The 16765-nt window shown below is 39.2% G+C and overlaps 4 protein-coding genes across 10 annotated transcripts in view; 1 reads left to right on the forward strand and 3 right to left on the reverse strand.

Annotated features, from left to right (window-relative positions):
- Positions 1-683, reverse strand: part of LOC126871133 (plexin domain-containing protein 2) — a 45377-nt gene extending 44694 nt beyond the window's left edge. The window contains exon 1 of the mRNA XM_050629596.1: positions 1-683. Within this exon, the coding sequence (XP_050485553.1) occupies positions 1-127 (127 nt within the window). The 5' untranslated portion in view covers positions 128-683.
- LOC126871141 (uncharacterized) lies at positions 515-3356 on the reverse strand. Its single transcript, XM_050629610.1, has 7 exons — positions 3178-3356; positions 2956-3107; positions 2662-2866; positions 2287-2594; positions 2000-2214; positions 1487-1918; positions 515-1367 (listed from the first exon to the last, which is right to left on the reverse strand). The coding sequence occupies exons 1-7, from the start codon at positions 3354-3356 to the stop codon at positions 1170-1172; spliced, it is 1689 nt and encodes a 562-aa protein (XP_050485567.1). The 3' UTR covers positions 515-1169.
- The window catches only part of LOC126871136 (cilia- and flagella-associated protein 69-like), a 19198-nt gene continuing 5610 nt past the window's right edge, over positions 3178-16765 (reverse strand). The window contains exons 2-5 of one of the 5 annotated variants that reach the window (XM_050629599.1): positions 5310-12730; positions 4648-4932; positions 3804-4570; positions 3405-3738 (exon numbers count right to left, since the gene is read on the reverse strand). In XM_050629599.1, coding sequence (XP_050485556.1) covers positions 3405-3738; positions 3804-4570; positions 4648-4926 — 1380 coding nt within the window. In that variant the 5' untranslated portion in view covers positions 4927-4932; positions 5310-12730. Of the gene's footprint in view, positions 3308-3404; positions 4571-4647; positions 12731-16765 lie in introns of those variants that run through there. The other 4 variants (XM_050629600.1, XM_050629603.1, XM_050629604.1 and 1 more) reach the window with 4 other exon arrangements.
- LOC126871129 (protocadherin-like wing polarity protein stan) overlaps positions 12737-16765 on the forward strand; it is a 15351-nt gene continuing 11322 nt past the window's right edge. For all 3 annotated transcript variants that reach the window (XR_007691529.1, XM_050629589.1, XM_050629588.1), the window contains exon 1: positions 12737-16466. Coding sequence is in view for 2 of the 3 variants with exons in the window: in XM_050629589.1 (XP_050485546.1) it covers positions 16024-16466 (443 nt within the window). In the remaining variant the exon portion in view is untranslated. The remainder of the gene's footprint in view (positions 16467-16765) is intronic.

A 16765-nucleotide genomic window follows, 5' to 3' on the forward strand; every position in this document is an offset into this window, starting at 1 on the left:
TGAACTCGCTGTCCGCGATGCTCGAACCAGGATGCTCGAGCACACAGAAGGCCAGGAACAGGATGTAGAGCCATCGTCGAGGAGCTTCGTCACAGCCACGGTTAAAACACCACCGTTCACACGCCATATTTACGAAGCTGCTAAACTCTCCTGCGCTACACGAATATAAATCCGTGCGCTTCGTGTCCCGTCTGCCTCCCGCGGTCGACCAGACGATGACGGAAGGATGATCAGAGGGAGGGGGTATGGGGAAACGATAGAGATGAAACGAGAAACGAGAGATAAGGACGGAAACACCCCGATAAATGAAATGTCGGATGGGAGGTAAACCGATGCTAGAAAAGGAAACCGGGTGAAAAGTTTGGGAAATTGTAATCGACGAAACAATTTGGGCTAGGTTTAATCGGTCGTCTTACCGATGTATAAACGTTCACCGCGATAGTCACAAATGTCATCGAAAACACGATTTTCTACGACGGGTGACTATTTGAACATGAACGTGCGGGTTTATACGGCGATTTATATGTTTCATTCACGAGCAGGGACGAACTGTACGCGAGAAGACGAGACAGGGAGCCGAGCACTTGATTTCACGTTCCACGACACGTCTTTAAACCGGTACCAGACGGATGAGAACGACAACGACGATCGCTTGTGGCAGGAACGGCATGTTGGCACTCACTGACTTACCGCGGCATTCTTCATACGCTCCCCAGCTAGAGTATCCGTTACATTATCTAGATAATGAATCTACAGTTCAGATAATCAAGCGATAGGAACCAATCAAGTCGTCGCTAGCTTTGCCCGATATATCTATTGGAGAAACTTTCGATTTTTTATTGATTTGTTAAAACTTTTGTTAAATAAGGATTTCTTTTACAACACCGACAAAGGATTCAATATTGGTGATTAAAAGGAAATAATAAAACATACCAATATTTTACCTCAATTTCTCTTATTCGATAAAAGTGAAAAGTTCATTTTTTTAATTGTATTTGAATTATTATCAAAATGTTTTAAAAAAGGGGAAAAATTATATTTATATTATTCATGTCGGCAATAAAGATCTCTATAGTCTCCAAAGATGATAATAATGGAGTTTATTCAAACAAAATTTAGCATTTACTGAATAAAATTTTTAATTTATCATCTTAAATTATTAGGAATTATTAATTTTCTAAGAACTTTTCTATGTTAGAGAGACAGGTATTTGATAAAGAAGATGGAAGTAATTCAGAATCATATGTTATGTCAGAAATGTAGGAATCACAAGGAGAAATAGGGAGAATTTTCCCCAATTTCATTTGACTTAAACATGGATCTGTTGTCAAACCGCTGTTTACTGTTTGATGTTGATTAAATATAGCCTGCATGAAATAATTGAAGAAAATAGTATTTACACATAAAAGGTTAATTTTTGAAAAGAAAAGCAAAGATAGTAAGAAAACATAGCATTGAAAACTTAATTCAAGTATATCATGTTTACCGTAACCATTATTTTATCTTGGAATGTCCTATGACAATGCGAATCACCTGAGATAGATGGGAACTTTAAAGCTAAATTAATTTGTCGTATTTGTTCATACTTTTTCTTTATCCTATATGATCTATCTGTCGTTCTATACATATAATCTATTTCATCAAATGCATCTAATGCTAAAATAAGCTTAGAATTACGGATCCTTGCATATTCGTCTTTTTCTTCTATGTCTTCCTCTTTTTCTATAGATTGTATTATTCTGGCCTGTCTCTCTTTTGTCATTTTACCCCACAAAAGATAACGTTGAGTCATCAAAAAAAGTGCTTGACCATCCATACCAAGAGGAGTAATGCCAACTTGCTCAAAATATTTAGCAACTTCTATCCATACTTGACCTAATTTCAATGTAAAATATAATTCTATGGTAGATATCGTAATCTGAAAAGATATTAAACAATACAAATTACATCAAATGTTAAGTACAAGATGAAATTCAGTAAATATTTTTGTACGACTTACTCTGTCTTCCATTGAAAGATTAGCATGTAATTTTTTATAATGTTCCTTGGCCATTTCATACTTTTCATTATCTCTTTCAATTATTTTGCAAATACTAAATATTTTTGATCTAACTGAACCAATCATGTCAATTATTGCTGGACTATTATCTCTAGCTAATTTTATGCAGTAAGTATTTAACCACTGCTTCTTACTCATTTGGGGTAATTTCACGTCTAACAGATAGTAAACAGTGTATTCAAGTTTTTATAAAAATATTAGTAATTAAAATTATTCTTATTATTTGCCTTTTACAGTGCCATCCACATTTCTTTTAACTTCAATCCGTATTTCTTCTTCTCTCCATATTTTTGCTAGTAAAGACATTAACCCTGTCCTTTTATCAGTAGCCCTCCATGTACATAAAAATGGCCCACAAAAAAAATTGTCGCACATGTCGGTAAAAACAGCAAGAAATAAGCAACGAGAACAATATGGAACAATTTCAATAAGATCAAGGATAATATACACACCACCATATCGAATAAATTTTTCAAGACTTTTAGGAGACCATATTATGCATTCCCAAATATACGAGCCTATTGCTAGTAAAAGACTAATAAAATTTTTTACATGATAATATTTATGTATTCTCATTTTGTTGTTAAATACATGTATATTACCGTTGATCCAGTTGGAATTCACTACCTTTCTGATAAATACAACGAAATAATAGTTTCATGATGAATGTAATACTATACTCTCCATATATATCATGGTAAAATTTTTGTTTTCTCATGAGTCTTTCAACTGATATTAATGCCAGTGTTAAAACCTTTTGCTCCTTTTCTTTGAGTTTTTCAAATTTCAAAATATACTTAATAAGTTCTTTAGTCCATAGAAAAGGGAAAATTATATATTGTAGAATTGAAAAGTGACAAAATTTTGTCAATATAATGTATAGATAAAAAACTAACTAATTAATGATGATATAATTCCATATTCTCGGAAGTATTCTAATAAATATTTATTATTACTTAGAATAATTATGCAAATTGTTTTTATACAATTCATTACTATTTTGATATCAAATTTTGTATTTAGACACCATTCTAGCATTACACATAATCTGTAAAATATTAAGGATTATTTTACATCATAAGAACAAAGAGAAATGTATATTTATCTATTTTGACTACCTAATACCACCACCATATTCTATGAATTGTTCTGGCATTTTTGGTGCCAATATAGATAAAGCATTTACAGCATGAATCCATAAATCCCAAAATTGAGATGTGTTCCAAGTAACTTTTGTTCCCTCAATATCTGGATTAACAATTTGAAGTACAGTTTGCATCAGTTTTCTCTTTATCATTAACTATTGTAGATAACATTAACATTAACATTAAAATGTTCCTTACAATTAAAAAAAGAGAGAAAGAGAGAAAGTAATTACAAAAATACAAGCATCAACTTCTGCTAAATGTGTAACAATTAATAATAAAGTTTTTTCAAAATGCAAATCATCAATAGTTCTACCAAATTTTATCACTTTTGAAAATATTGTAGTAGACCCAAATTCAATTCCAATTAAGTATTTAATAACAGCATCAGCTATACCGCTACTAACAAGGTTCCAAGAAGGTAAGGTAATTGAAATTATAAGAATAATCATAGCAATTTCATTTCTAATCTTGGCACTAAACTTTCTATATTGGCTATAACATATCTGTCGCTTGAAAGCATAACATAGGCCCCTGTACAATATAAATTAATTTCATAATTAATGCAATATATTATTTCATACTCCTAAATATATTACCATAAAACACAATGAGTTGGTTTCAAATTTTCCCTTAAATTTCTTGGCATATTATTAGAAAAAATAATAGATTTCATCAAGCTCCAGAGAGTATTCATTATCAAAAGAGTTGTTTCATCACTATATTCTTCCCCATCTAACAATAAGTCAGGAGGCCGTGTACATTGTAATTGAATTGCATAAGGAAGATCCATTCTTATAAATATAACATTGAGTATATTAGCTTCCAGCATTCTATAACCTTTATTTAATATTATAAAAATATAATAAAAAATATAGTTCTTTAAATATTTACTAGACCTTCCAATTAAAATATTGATTTCACAGTACGTACAACATTTATGAGAGATGGATGAAAGTAAGAAAACTAGTTCTAAAATTTTTGGATACATTCTTAGAAAAGAAGCTTGCAACAATTCAGTCACAGTTAATGGTAACCTTGAGTTTTCCATAGCTTTACGACAATGTTCAACTTTTATTGTAGGAACATTTCTCACTTGTTCTTTTAATAACAAAGAATCAAGAGCTCTATGAATTTTTAATGTTTGCTGCTTTGTAGGTAAGACTACAAGAAGATGTCCTAGCAATGTAAAATATTGTTCCATTATATCAATATGAATTACACTTTCAGACAGCTTTTCTAATATGGGTGGTACATTACAAAGCTCTAACATTCTATCAAGATGTAGCTCATATTCTTTAACCATTTTAACATTTTCACCCAAAAACTTTAATACTTTTATTACCAATGGTAAATCTTTAACTTTCTGAGAATTTGTAAGGAAATTCCTCTCATTGGTAATCAAATAGTTAATATACTAAAATTATGCTTGTTAAAGGATACGTAACCATCATTTCCTACTTTATCAAGATAATCATATAAAAGTCTGCATATGCGAACTATGCTATCACTTGTTATAGGATCAGATATGAGTTTGTCCAATTTTTGTAAAATACAATTAGTATCCAGTTTTAATTGTTCGTAGAAATCTAATATTTCTTTTGATAATTTGTCAGTTTTAGGACAAAGGTGGGTAACATATTTTGGACAATAAAATTCTTTCCAAACATCCTTAACTTCCAATTTATTAAGATCATGTATTGCAGTTTTATTTTCCTCCATATGTTGCTATTTTTTTTGTACAATATGTTTGTCATAGATACAATATAAAACTGTTGAGCCGTTTAATGCAAAAGTGGTATAAGTCAGTCTTTCACCCTTTTAGTTAAACATTAATCTTGAAAGCATAACCCTCGTTCAAACATAAGTAAGTATATCTGTATTAGTTTCACAGTGGATAGCAAAATAAGTAAGAATCGCCTAGTTGACCCTTTAGAGAATCTTTGCTTTATCTCATCGTCTCATTACAAAGTAATCAACTTTTTTAACTTACACTACTATTGTATTAAATGATTCATTTGTACACATATAGTAAATTTTACATTATTTTAAAAATAATATACATAGAAAACGCTAAAAAAAAAGGTAGGTAAACAAATTCTTACCTTCTGTAACTACAAGTACCACATAAATTTCATGAAAAATTCAAATAACCGCAATGTTATTCTGGAGTTTACAACACAATATTTACGCAGACGAAACATACACATATATAAGTACAAGCGAACACTCGAACTAATGGCGCCCTCTGATACTATATATTTAGAACATCTAGATGGCGTTCTCGTCAAATGAACCGCCGACTCAGTGTGCTTTAATTCGATTCGAATATTGTCAAAAATATATGATTCATCGCATTTGATTCCATACATATTTATGTTAAGTATTATAAACTATCAAAGAAGAAAGTAAAGATACAGTAACGTATATATTTAGAGTTCATTATCTTGAAAAATATCACTTGTAAAAGTCGTTCGTGTTAAGATAGTCACATACATGCGCGTTTAAATGTTTATGTGTCTCGTGCACGTGCAAGAGAGAGTTTGCAGCAGTCGCCGACGCTGTCGACAGTAGCAAGGTGTGTGCTTGTGCCTTTTACCTAAATCTTTCATCGCATCCAACAAATTTCATTTTCAACATTTAAAAAGCGTTTATATCAATAGAGAAGTTACTTACAGGTTAGTAACTACAGGAATGACGAACTTCCAAGCTATATCTACCTATAGTTTTACGAAATTAGAAAGTACACGCTTCTTACAACTATTTATGATACCGTATATTTCATATTTTCAATTCGTTGCCAGTAAAAACTGAAAATCAAAATTCACTTCTTGTTAACTGCAATTCTAATATGGCTACTTTACAGTATTACATCAAGGTGCTATAAAGTTAACATAACACTAGAAAAATGATCAAAACAGTTACAAAATCTCAGGTATTTAACAGTAACAAAATGATATATTCCAGATATCGATTTCAAAAGATATTTGCATTTAGTAATCGATATCTACTATCTCGTCTAATGCAATGGACTTAGTTTCCTATTGCGTTGTCACTAGGCAGCAGATTTCTATGCAAATTCATATTTCTCAGAATATATTTAAGAGTTAGGTGGAAAATTGTTTTATCTACTAATAATTCATTATAGGAGGCATTACACTTTTGATATTTTATACGTCTTTTCTATGCAATTTTGCACACCCAAATTTCTCATAAATGCATAAAAATCCGCGATTTAGTTACCACTTTGATATCCATTCGCTTTCGATTTCAGTTTGGCGAGAGTTCAGTTCGATAAAAAGGAAATTCCTATATTTGCAGCGAATCGGAAAGTGAATTGACAATTTTGAAGGAAGGAGAAAAAGAGCTCTGCGTGAGGAAAAAAAGAGCGCATTAAACGCGGATCGGTGGCCGGTGCGGAGATGGTCGTTTGATCGTCGCTCGAAGTCAATGTCGAGATACACGGTCGCAGGTAGTCGCCCTCTACTACGCTCGTACGTAAGATTGGTTCGTGCGTGTATGGTGGTTGGTAGTAGTCGCGACGCTGCCGAGAGCAGCTGAAGTGCGTGCACGTCGTTCTTCGTGATCTAGCCAACACGGTGTTCACGGCGTGTGTATGTGTAATTCGTTTCTCGTCGAATTTTGCGTGGTCGCAGGGAGAAAGTGCTGAAGACGGATTAAGGATCAAAGAGAAGCTGGGTGTGACTCGCAATGTGACAAAACTTCGCCGACCTTGGCGGGACGGTGAGTGACCTTTTTGAATGGCATGCACGTCGTCGCTTCATTTTTTATCCGTATACAGAACACTGAGGAGCGGAGAACTCACCGGTGTTTCTACTGCTCGGCACTTTCTCACGGGAAAAATGTCTTATTAATTACTACGACAGCGAGACGTGTAACGAGCTTCGACCACAATTATACTTTCTGCCTTCGCCTGCTGAACCCTTTTCACCGTGTTCCGGCGGTCAGATAACCACGTTTTTTTCCTTTCTATCGTCACAGGTAGTATCTTCTTATTAACCTTTTACAAAATTCAAAGGAAACCTTGTTCTCTGGTATGAGAATGCGATTCACGTCGCTTCTGTTGTTTTTAACGTTTGTCTCTAGAAAGAGAAGAGGAAAAAAAGGAAAGAGAGGCAGAGAGAGAGAGAGAGAGACAGACGGATAGAGAGCGAGGAAGAGAAAGAAAGAGATAGAGAGAAAAGGCGCGAGTATCTCCTTTCTAGTGGAAGAAAATTCTTGACATTTACGCATACAATTAGCCCATGCTGTATTTTATTTTCTCTAAACGCTTCCCGTATTCTGCCTACGTCTGTTTCACGCGCAATAACGTACGGCAGAGTTTGATCGATTCAACGTGCAACACATTGGCGTCTGGCTGTCCTTCTTGGTGTTCTGACGTACGCAAATACGCATAGACACGCGGTGAAGACGCGCGTACGCGAATAATGATTTGCAAATGATACGTGATAGAAAGGTCTTCGATAAGAAGCGAAAGTTGTAAGGTGAGTAGAGAAGACTCAGGGGCGAATAAGAAGCCCAAAAAATGCTGCGTTAGAAAAATTTAGATACGCCGTTGCTTTGGAGGGTTAGCAGCCTCGTTTCCCCGAGCCGGCGAATCAATATTTGAGGGTAAGCGTCCCGACTGTCGGCGTCGAAGCTGCAGAACGTGAGTCACTCACCCCTGATTGCGAGGGAGAAGGAGAGAAGGATGACTCTTCTCTTTTCTCTTTCACCCTCTCTTCTTGTATCGCGGCTGGAGTAGGCTCGACTTGCCTCGACTCGACTCGACTCGATACGCGTTGCGCCGTTGTGTGCAGGAAGACTGCAACATTCAGGCGGAAGTTGCTCTTTCCATCTTCATCGTGTCACCCCAATGGGAACAAATATCGATCGATTTCTTTCACGTAACTGGACTGCGGAGATTTAGGCGAATTCGTATCTTTAGGAAGAAGACGCGAAACTAAAGAAACGTGATCGAAGATATTTTTTGTTCTCGTATTAAATACGAATTTTATGCGCATTTTATTCGGCCAGAAAAATTTCTTTGTTCATAGCGATACAAAAGCGATATTTAAAATTAAATTCTCAACGAAATCCTTGATAAAATGTATGGAGTAAAGCTGCGCGTAAGGGTACGGCAAGCGAAAGAAAACGGAGCAACAAATAGATATCATTGTATAATATTAGGAAATATTCTTTAAAATATCCACGCTACATGTTTAGAAGTCGATCGATTTTTCATTTTATCGGTTTTCGGATTACGTTTAACTGAAAATAATATCATAGAAATCATAGAAAGTTTTTTCTGTTTAATTATCACAGACTTCAGAACGATATAATCGAGGAGAAATCGCTGGAGATGTAGAAATTTGATGGGACGAGCCGGAATTTAGCTTGACGTTCCCGGTCGTTAATCGCCGACGAAATGAAGAAATAAACGCGTATCGAAGTTGTCGTCGCGGGATTTGGCGACGGTTTAATTAAGATACTTACGAATTTTCGGATTCCCTGCACAGTCGTAAGAACGGAACGTTAATTTACGACCTTTAAAAGACGGCCATGCACGCATACGAGCGTGAAATGTATGCACCTAACTAAACCCGTTTGAGGGAGTCACGGTGGGAACAGGTTCCATAAAATTGAGCGTTCTTCCGTAGGACTTTTATCTCCGACTAACTATCTTCGCACCGTACCACGCTTGTATCTATATAGAATACCACGACCCTTTTCCGATTTCCTAAACGCGTTCTCTTAGTCTTAGTTAGAAAGTCAAATTCTTTTGATCCTATGTCGATTATTATCACTGTTAATATATTAGACACCTTCTTTTGTGTTATACTTTAATTTAATTAAAATATCAATGTAGCTACGTTATCGGATATGAGAAGATAACAAGACAAAATAGCTGTTTCACTGGATGTCTTCGGTTTTAACTAATTTTAACACGTACTAAATTTTATTTTATTAAATCGTCTATGGGCTACAGAGAGATCAATGAAAGCCTCTGACTGGATTTTTCTTACTACGTACCACCGCCCTTACAAAATTTACAATGTCTCGGAGCTATCGTTGTCGCGCGAGATTAGAATCGCGTGACTTTCAGGAACGTAAATCGCGTGCAAGAATTCTTCCTTCGTATTCCTTCTAACCAGCAACAGCGGAGAACGATATTAGGCACAATAGTATAGTTGTAAGTTAAAATAATGTTGGCTACCGTATTTATAATCGAGCGAAAGGCATAAGAAAGCGAAGAAGCGCAGACAGGAATGCTCGTATGATGACTGAATGAATGAGTATAAAGTGAAAAGTGGCATTTATTTTCGAATAAATCGAAAGAGCCACAGCCAGCATGACTATGTATATGGAAAGATAGTATCTCCGTGTAACACGATCACGATTCAAATCCTGCATTTATTCTCCAGTAGCAAGTCGAACGCTATTTTGTTTGGATTCGCGGTAGATCGATCGCCGCTGCTTCTTGCTTCTTGCAACTCATCAAATGGGATTTTGGGATTTTTATCATCACGAGATCTTTCATCGTCATCTTCCGTGACCAATTATTATCAGAGTTGGGAGAAGAGGAGACGCGCGTTCGAGAAGTCAATGAGCCAAGGTGTACTACGCTCGACTATGCTAGCCGGTCTACGCCTCGTCCTTTTCCGATTTTACCGCGCACCGTTACGTGAATATGGTTTCGCGTACACGTCTAACGGTTGTTATTGTAACTGCCTCGCAATACCACGGTTTTCATTCGATTTTTCATCGTACGCTTTCTAGAAACATTGATCGATCGTTCCGCTGTAAAATGTTCAACTCGACGGTTGGCGAGTGTTAGAAAATTTGTCATTCCGGGAGAATTTAATCTCGCGTATCGCTTGATTATTTCTCGCATGCTTCTAGAAGAATTGTATTAATAATATATGCGAAATGAACATTCCAATACGATGACTTCGCAATTTAAACTGCCTCGGAATACCGTTTAATTTGTCGTTCGTGCGATTCCAATAAAAATTCGTTGTCATTCCAGAATTATTAATTAATCGAGAGAATTAATTCTCTGGCTCTTTTCTACGGCGCGAGTAATGTAAAGAAATTATTCATCGAAATGTAAATCAAATTATTCTCCATGTTTTTGCATCGTTCTTCTTCGTCGTAAAAGGAAACGGCAGAGGTTTGTTTCCTCTTATTCCAGAACGTAGGATCCAATTTATCGATTGCCAGAAAATGTATCATTCCAAGATTTTGATCTTCCACTTTGACTTTGATCTGTCGTGCTGGAAATTTGCTTTGCACATTATTGGCAAGGTCGACATTGCGATTCAAGTATTCCATACTTACACGTATGTCTAATAACTAACAAATCGTTCGAATCGAAGCGGAGTAGAGATAGATCGCATCTCTAATGGTAGTTTCATTGTCAATTAAGAGCTAACGAAGGAACATGCCGTGTTCTCAGCAGTGATCATGTAGATACTTGCTTGGCTCTGCAACCTTGAACGGAACCGTGTACGTACACCGGTTATTGTAATAGGTATGCGGAGTTGTTCGCATGTTCATTCGTGAGGCGGTCAGATGGACGAAGGCGAGTACCACAAAACGAGAAGTTCTCAGGGATGCTGGCCCGGTTCTCTTCGCAGGAAAATAATTCCTCCCTAATTTTGGCCAATCTTCGCCGGTCGTTGCAGCATTGTAAAACACGAAGACGAGACGCGGATGATTGGGAAAAAAGAATCCATCGAAAATCTCGTAGAAATCGATAAAATGTTTTCTCCAATCTTTCGTATCTTGCAATTTATCATGTAGGAAGATATTAACTACGAGATTATTTCTGCAGATTCCAGCTTGGAGCATTACTTTCTAGGTTTAATTCCGAGATTTAAACGAAAGAGAAGAAATCGCAAGACTTTTTGATATCAACTTTCCCAGTATGCTTCAAGAATATTTGCTGGCTTTTTATTTTATCTGAATTAGAAACACCAAAAACATTCGATAATCATTAAACTGTCGAGCTGGATATTTCATGCCTGAGGCTATTTCGATCGGGTTAAGAATTTCTCGCAAGGTGATAGGCAGAGAAGCTTCTTTTCCTCGCTTGGAAAAATTTAACCGGCAAAGGTTTTCCCATAATCTCAGTTTACAACGGTCGAAGATGTTATAGGAATTTTTGGCCGATTTTTTTAACAAGTATCATCTACTGAAAAATGCATCGCACACGAAAGACCCGCGTATTACACGTTTACAGTTCGAGGATACCGTAAAGACGTTTACGGAATAAGGGTTAATAATATGATGTAGTACGAGCACGGTTACGACGGTCCAGAACTTGAAATATCGCTAGCCATTACGTAGCCATTACAGAAAATTTAGTTTCACGAGAAACGTGTTTCCAGTTTGCACGTTGCACTCTACAATTTTCCTTGAACCTCTGTAGCCGCGTCAATTTTACGGACTAAAAAGAAAAGAAGAGACAGAAGAAAGAAGTACCCTTTCCTGGACACAATTTCAAGAAGATATATTTTTAGAAAATAGAAAAAGGAAATCGAGTTTTTCTAGTTGAAAACCGTAATGGTCGTTTAAATTCGCGAACAAATGGGCGAAATACCACGTCGTTTTATTGTGCAATTATTTCACAGTTAGAGAAACAGTCGGTGCGTGTCGAGTCAATTTACACCGGGCTCTCTATGGCATTTCTGTGCACGGATTAATGGGATTCAGAGGATTTGTAGAGGCAGTGTCAGCTGGGGCTCGCTACGCGCCGCGTCAAAAGATCATTACCGGAGACTCGACGAACGATTACAAAGCAGCGTTGCGCCGCGTAACGTCGATGTAATCGATCGAGCAATAAATCCCGCTGTTTGAAACTTTTTGACAGGGCATTTCACGCTTCCGACTTGGTGTGAAAAAAACACGTGGCCCGTGTGATCCGGCGAAAAGTCGCGTGCCGGCCAAAACACCGAATTGAATCTCTCTGGATCTCTGGAAAGGCCAGTAAACGTGGTTTATGTCTTCGTTAAAAACAACCAAATTGTGCGACTTGTCTTTCGTTGCTCGTTCTTAAGATCGTTCGACCGCTTGTCGGATAAGAAAACGGTTTAGGCTACGTGGAGGCTAGTTTGAAGGCGTGTGGAGATGGGCTACTTACGGGGGCTTATCTACGTTTTCTGAGAAGCTGCCCGATCAATTTGAAAAGGTGCCTGCCATTAGGAGCAAAGATGTAGACGTGGCTTTCAAGGATAATTGGTAGGTTGGAGAATTCCAGGTCTGGTTGTCATGCCGTATCTTTTGGCGTAATCCGCGTAATTAATAGCTGTTTCACAGAAAACAAAGGATACTCCGACCCTTTCCTGCGGGTAAATTGCAGGAATATGGGCAGTTTGCTGTATAAAGGTGTGTACTCACCGGCGGCACATGTTCGCAAACAGTGTTTTGCAAGATTTTGGCGCGAACGTTTTCTGACCACTTTACCGACCACTTTCTCGCGAACATTTTTCCAAATAAGCTCGGTACTAACAGTTCACCGTATCTGCAATGATATTTGATGTATCTGTAGTCCCTGCACATATCGAATTCGAACCGACATACAATTTTCCATATTTTTTCATGTTTCTAACGAAATTAAAGGGACGAAAGAACGTCGACGAGTATCTCGTCGGCAAACTCTGTGAATTGCTGTTATTCGATGACCGGAGACGATGAATAGTATGCGAGTAAACGAAAAGCGGACGATGGACTATCCACGACGTGTGGTATTTGAAAAAGTCAGCGAGGATTCGTTTTAACCATCGTGGACGATTAATTTTACGTAGTGGAGAAACACACGAGGAATAGGAGTCTCCAGGCGAAAAGATGTTATCGTTATCGCGCATTTTCCAGCAGGCGGTTAACCGGAATTTAAGAGTCGGCAACGTGTGAGCGAGAACGAGCATGGAATATCAAGCTGTCTGCACCGTCCATGGAATACCATCGCTGGACGCGTTTCATCGCGTAAGAACGTACGCACCCAAGCTCGGCGGAAAATCGATCGTCTTTCGAGCTATTTTTTTCGAAGCAAATGGAGCCGAAGAATAATCGTTCGCAATTATATTCGAAGTGCGATCATTTGCGAGTAAACGTAGCCGGAGTAAACGTTTAACACGAACGACAGAGAACGGTAGTTGGCACGTAGGTGTTACACCCATTGATTCGTATCTGATTCGTTCGAGCAATTATGTTAATAACGACGGACGAAGGCAGACGTAGCTCGAGGTTATTAGAGGGCACCAGCGTGTCTGAAACTTTAGCTCTACCACTATCTTAACGATCTGCGAATCGTTTCGTCCTACGCGTTACCGTAAACTCATCGGTGCAATCTCGAAGTCGAGAGCGAGCGCCGATGATTCGCGAGTTTTCATCTCGCGGTGTGCAATTTCGTTTTCTATGCAGCTCGCCCGACGGATCTTCTTGCGACACGTTGGTCACTCATGGTACCGGTTTTTACCGCTGAGTTTCTGCGATGCGATCGTGGACTCGCGCAAGGGAAAGGTGGCAAAACGTAGCAAACGTTGGATAAAGCGCGGACATTAGAGACGAAAGCGTAAGGAAGCGATTTCTTGGTGATTCATTCGAGCGGAGTATTATCGAAGCCGAGGAGAAACTCGTCATGCTCGGCAGTAACGAAGAGCCGATCGCGTGTGCTATGGCAATTTTTATCGTAAGTCTCTGCCGAGCAAAAGATGACAAAGCGATGGTAAACGTAGCTGTGTACATTGGAGATGAGAGCGCGAAGAAGACTATAGCTTAGTAATTATTCCGAGCGAAGTATTATCGAAGCGAAGGGAAGATCGTGCGTCGCGTCGCGAAGAGGAACGAAGAAGCGGCCCTCCGCCTATAAGCATCACGTCCCTGGCCACCTCCTCGGCTCGTTCGTTCGTTTTTTTCTTGTTCTCGTCGGGTCGTTTTGTTCCGAAGGCGAGTCGGCTGGTCCGTGCTCGTTGTCTACCTGCTCGTAGCTGGTTGTGCAAGCGGTGGTTCGATTGGTTCGTGCCGATGCACCATCCGTTTGGATTGGTCAAACCGGATCGGTTAGCCTCCGGGGAAGGAGGATCGCGAGCCGATGCCACCAGAGACCTATCGTGCTCTTGCTACGGTCAACTAGTCCCGTGATCTCGAGGACCGGCGATTCTCTAACGCAACAAGACAAACAGGACAAAGAAGAAGATGCTCGTTGCAGACGGTCGTCCTTTGCGCCACGTATTACCTTGGGCCTTATTAAACACGCGCAAACGCGTTGAAACGGGTTGCCGTTACAGTACCACAGTACGAGTAGAGTGGACCATTTATAACTATACCGAGCCTCCCCTTCGAATAACACAGCGTTCCAAGTCGTTGGGGAATCGTTCGTTCAGATCGGATAATCGAGGAAAACTTGCACCTTTCGTATCGTAATTGTAGTTAGGAGAAATTATTTACTTGCTCATTACGTATTTTCAGACGCCTCACGATGGTGTACTATGTCAGAGAACGTTCGATATCTTAAGGTTTAAAAATTGCATGTTTGAAAATTCGAATTTTACGAGATGGCTGGTACGTTACAACAACGGACAGGTTGAACGAATTTGCCGTAAAAGGGAACGCGAGTCTCTTGGTGCAAGGAGGGTGAAACGAGCGGAAATCGTCGTTCCCACGTTTTACAGCGGGTATCGCATTCTCACAGCGGCGGAAGATATTCGGTGCGAGAAAGCGGCGGTGCTAGATGCGTTTTTTCATCGATTCTTCCGCGCTTGAAGAAAATGCAATTAACTAGAAACGAAAAGTTCCGTCTCGCTCCGATTAATAAAGTCGAACGAAACTCTTGATTCTCCTGTAAACGAACTCTACGATCTACCGCTTTTTGCTCCTAGTTTCCTAGGTCGTACGTACTCGATGACCTCTTCTAGGCACGATGAATTATTCAACGGCTCTCGAGACTTCTCGTTTCTCTTGTTTCGCGTCAAATATTTTGTGAGTTATCAGAGTGAAGAAAGTCAGCGAACGATTCGAATCCTCTTTTCCTGCTCGTGTCTTGCTCAAGGTCGTGATCTTTGAACCAACCACTCGCACGATTGCCTCTCGTGTCCTCTACTTAGACGTCGAAACCAGTTTAAAGCCAACCGAACTAAGAAGTAACGCTATCTGCTTTATTATTCAAACAATTAGAATTGCATTAACCAAATAAATATCTTACGAGCTTGTAAAAAGTATAAAAATCAAAGTGACACGAAATCAACGTCGAAGAGAAACGATTCGCCGATTGTTTCGAGAAATTTATATATTTAACTTATTAACCTATTAAGCAACCAACGTTGCATTCCTTCCTTTGTAATTCTCCTTCAGCCGATTCGCATTATCGCATTTTCTTTTGAATCCCATTTTTCAGTTTCACTTTCTCCCTCCACCTATCTTCTCAAATACGCAAAATTTTCAAGAACTCGAAGTATCTATAGATCTTTACCTATTACGATACCCACTGTTCCAACTGCCGAAGGAAATTGCCGAAGGTTCGGACCTGTCCCGAGGACGCGAACTGGAACGTTGACGAAACGCCGGAACGAAGCGCGACGTGCTATCGGAGAGGCGATAGAGAGCCAAAGAGAACCACGAATATGCGTTTATCGTTCGATAAACACCGCTTTCAGTTTCAAATCTAAAAAGCAGATTTTCTGTTTTACAGATGGAAGGCCGCACGAGCGTACGTTGAACCGAACGAGCGAGCAGAAAGGGGATCGGCGACAATGGGACACTTGTCTGGGAGGGTAGAACACGCGAAGAAGGAGCGGTCGTTGTAAGAGGGTGGTTGTCATGGCGAGGTGGAAATGGATCCTCCCGTTGCTCGCGGCTTTCTGCACCCTGACCGACGCGTACCTGGCGGTGCTGTCTTCGAGCACGCCAGCCGGCAGCGTGGTTTTCGAGGCAGGTGTACCGCAGCTGGGTGGGCGTCGAAAGTACGAGGTCTCGAACGAGAGGACCGCCTGGTTTGCCAGGAAGCTGCTCAAGGTGCATCCTCACACTGGCCGGGTCACGTTGGCGCGACCTTTGAGCTGCGACGGTCTTCAGTATCCGCGAATCTTCACCTTCTACGTGGACTCGACCAGTTCAAGGTTAGGCAGACCGACGATCGACTACTACAGTCTGCCACTCAGGATCCTGATCACCGGTTGCGGCGGAGAGAATCGAGATCTGGCTGCTACCAGGGGATGGATGGCGGAGACTTTGGCCTCGTACGCTATGCCCAGCACCGAGAGGTGAATCTTCGGTTCTTAGCGAATTACGAGCCTGTCGTTTTCATTGTTTCGCGTACCTGTTACATCGCTCTATGAAAATACTCCCTTCGTTTTTTCCCATGACTCGATAAATAACGTTAGCACGTACGTGAAGAGATTTAGTTAGGAGATTGAACGAAGAAAATTGATATTCGGGATTTTTGTACGCGATCAAAACAAAGAAACGATGAAAGTGAGAAGGATGATATCCGAATCGATGAGATCTAAATCGATTTAAATTTACAATATAGGAAATTACTTCTCGGACAATCGAATACGTC

This window comes from Bombus huntii, chromosome 11, assembly GCF_024542735.1.
Source record: "Bombus huntii isolate Logan2020A chromosome 11, iyBomHunt1.1, whole genome shotgun sequence".
In the NCBI taxonomy this organism is placed as follows: domain Eukaryota; kingdom Metazoa; phylum Arthropoda; class Insecta; order Hymenoptera; family Apidae; genus Bombus; species Bombus huntii.

Bases quoted from the DNA above. Each gene is read 5' to 3' on its own strand.
- LOC126871141 (XM_050629610.1), bottom strand. From the start codon at position 3,356: ATGATAAAGAGAAAACTGATGCAAACTGTACTTCAAATTGTTAATCCA. The intron at 3,108-3,177 runs GTAGTCAAAATA...AATATTTTACAG, and splicing joins GAATATGGTGGTGGTATTAG to ATTATGTGTAATGCTAGAAT. The intron at 2,215-2,286 runs GCAAATAATAAG...ACTATCTGTTAG, and splicing joins TGTGGATGGCACTGTAAAAG to ACGTGAAATTACCCCAAATG.